Source organism: Condylura cristata, unplaced genomic scaffold (assembly GCF_000260355.1).
Source record: "Condylura cristata isolate star-nosed mole 26May11 unplaced genomic scaffold, ConCri1.0 scaffold00025, whole genome shotgun sequence".
NCBI classification, from domain to species: domain Eukaryota; kingdom Metazoa; phylum Chordata; class Mammalia; order Eulipotyphla; family Talpidae; genus Condylura; species Condylura cristata.
The window spans coordinates 30,852,276-30,853,286 of record NW_004567126.1 but is presented as its reverse complement, the minus strand read 5'-3'; the positions used below and the strand labels follow the sequence as shown (position 1 = coordinate 30,853,286).

Genomic DNA, 1,011 nt, shown 5'->3' with positions numbered 1-1,011 from the left:
TGTGGGTAGGTTCCCCTCAGCCTCCCCTCTGGGGTCAGCCCTCCCTGCAGGCTCCTCGGGGACCAGTCCCGCCTTCAGACGCCCCATTAGGCGTCGCCCTGGGGACCAGCGGCCAGAGCCCCGCAAGCCCTCACCAGGTAGGCGGCGATGCCGGCCCCGATCAGGAAGCCGGCGTAGACGTCCACGGGGTGGCTGCGGTACTGCGTGATCTGGGTGAGGCCGCAGATGCCCGCGGCGATGGCAAAGGCGAACACCAGGATGGGCTTCAGCAGCTTCGTGGTGTCCGAGATGACCGAGTTGAAGTACATCTGGGGACGGGCAGGTGCGTCAGGGCGGCCGTCCCCGGGGCGGCCACGCGGGGGGGGGGCGGCACTCACCGACACGTAGACGGCGGCGAAGGCGGACAGGGTGGCGTGCTGCGACGGGAAGGTCTTCCTGCAAGACACGGCCGTGAGCGCGCGCCGGCCTCCCGCGGGCGGCGGGGCGGGGCCTGCTCACCGTGCGGACAGGATGGCGTGGGCGTCCTGGCCAGCGCAGATGTCCTGCGTGATGTAGGGGTTGGCCTCGCAGGACGTGCCCAGCAGCGTGTAGTTGGGCTTGCAGACCGTCAGGAAGAACGGCGTGTGGTAGCCTGTGGCCAGCTGGATGACGTCGGTCACCAAGGCCGTGGCACACAGGCCGAACACGTGGACGCCTGAGGGGGAGTCGGCCGGCAGGAGCTGAGGCCGGCACCCCGGCGCCCGGGGCCGGGGGCTACACGGGCCACGCCGCCCCCACTCACCCACAAACCGGACGGTGCGCCGCAGGAAGGAGTTGAAGTTGCAGCCGCCGGCGTTGATGCTGCCCTCGGCCGCGCCCGGGCCCCCACCGCGCCCCCACAGCGGGGACTGCAGGCAGTACAGCACGCCCTCGCCGACCATGATCTGCCGAAGGGGAGCTCAGCCGGAGGCCACGGGCCACGGGGGACTCAGCCGGAGGCCGCCGGCCACGGGGGGGCTCAGCCGGAGGCCG

The 1,011-nt window shown here is 72.2% G+C and overlaps 1 protein-coding gene across 1 annotated transcript in view; it reads right to left on the bottom strand.

The window, feature by feature from the left end:
• The window catches only part of LOC101626812 (lipid phosphate phosphatase-related protein type 3), a 3,058-nt gene extending 2,138 nt beyond the window's left edge, over positions 1-920 (bottom strand). The window contains exons 1-4 of the mRNA XM_004689400.2: positions 782-920; positions 499-694; positions 378-435; positions 135-308 (exon numbers count right to left, since the gene is read on the bottom strand). Coding sequence (XP_004689457.1) covers positions 135-308; positions 378-435; positions 499-694; positions 782-920 — 567 coding nt within the window. The remainder of the gene's footprint in view (positions 1-134; positions 309-377; positions 436-498; positions 695-781) is intronic.
• Positions 921-1,011: the final 91 nt, after the last annotated feature.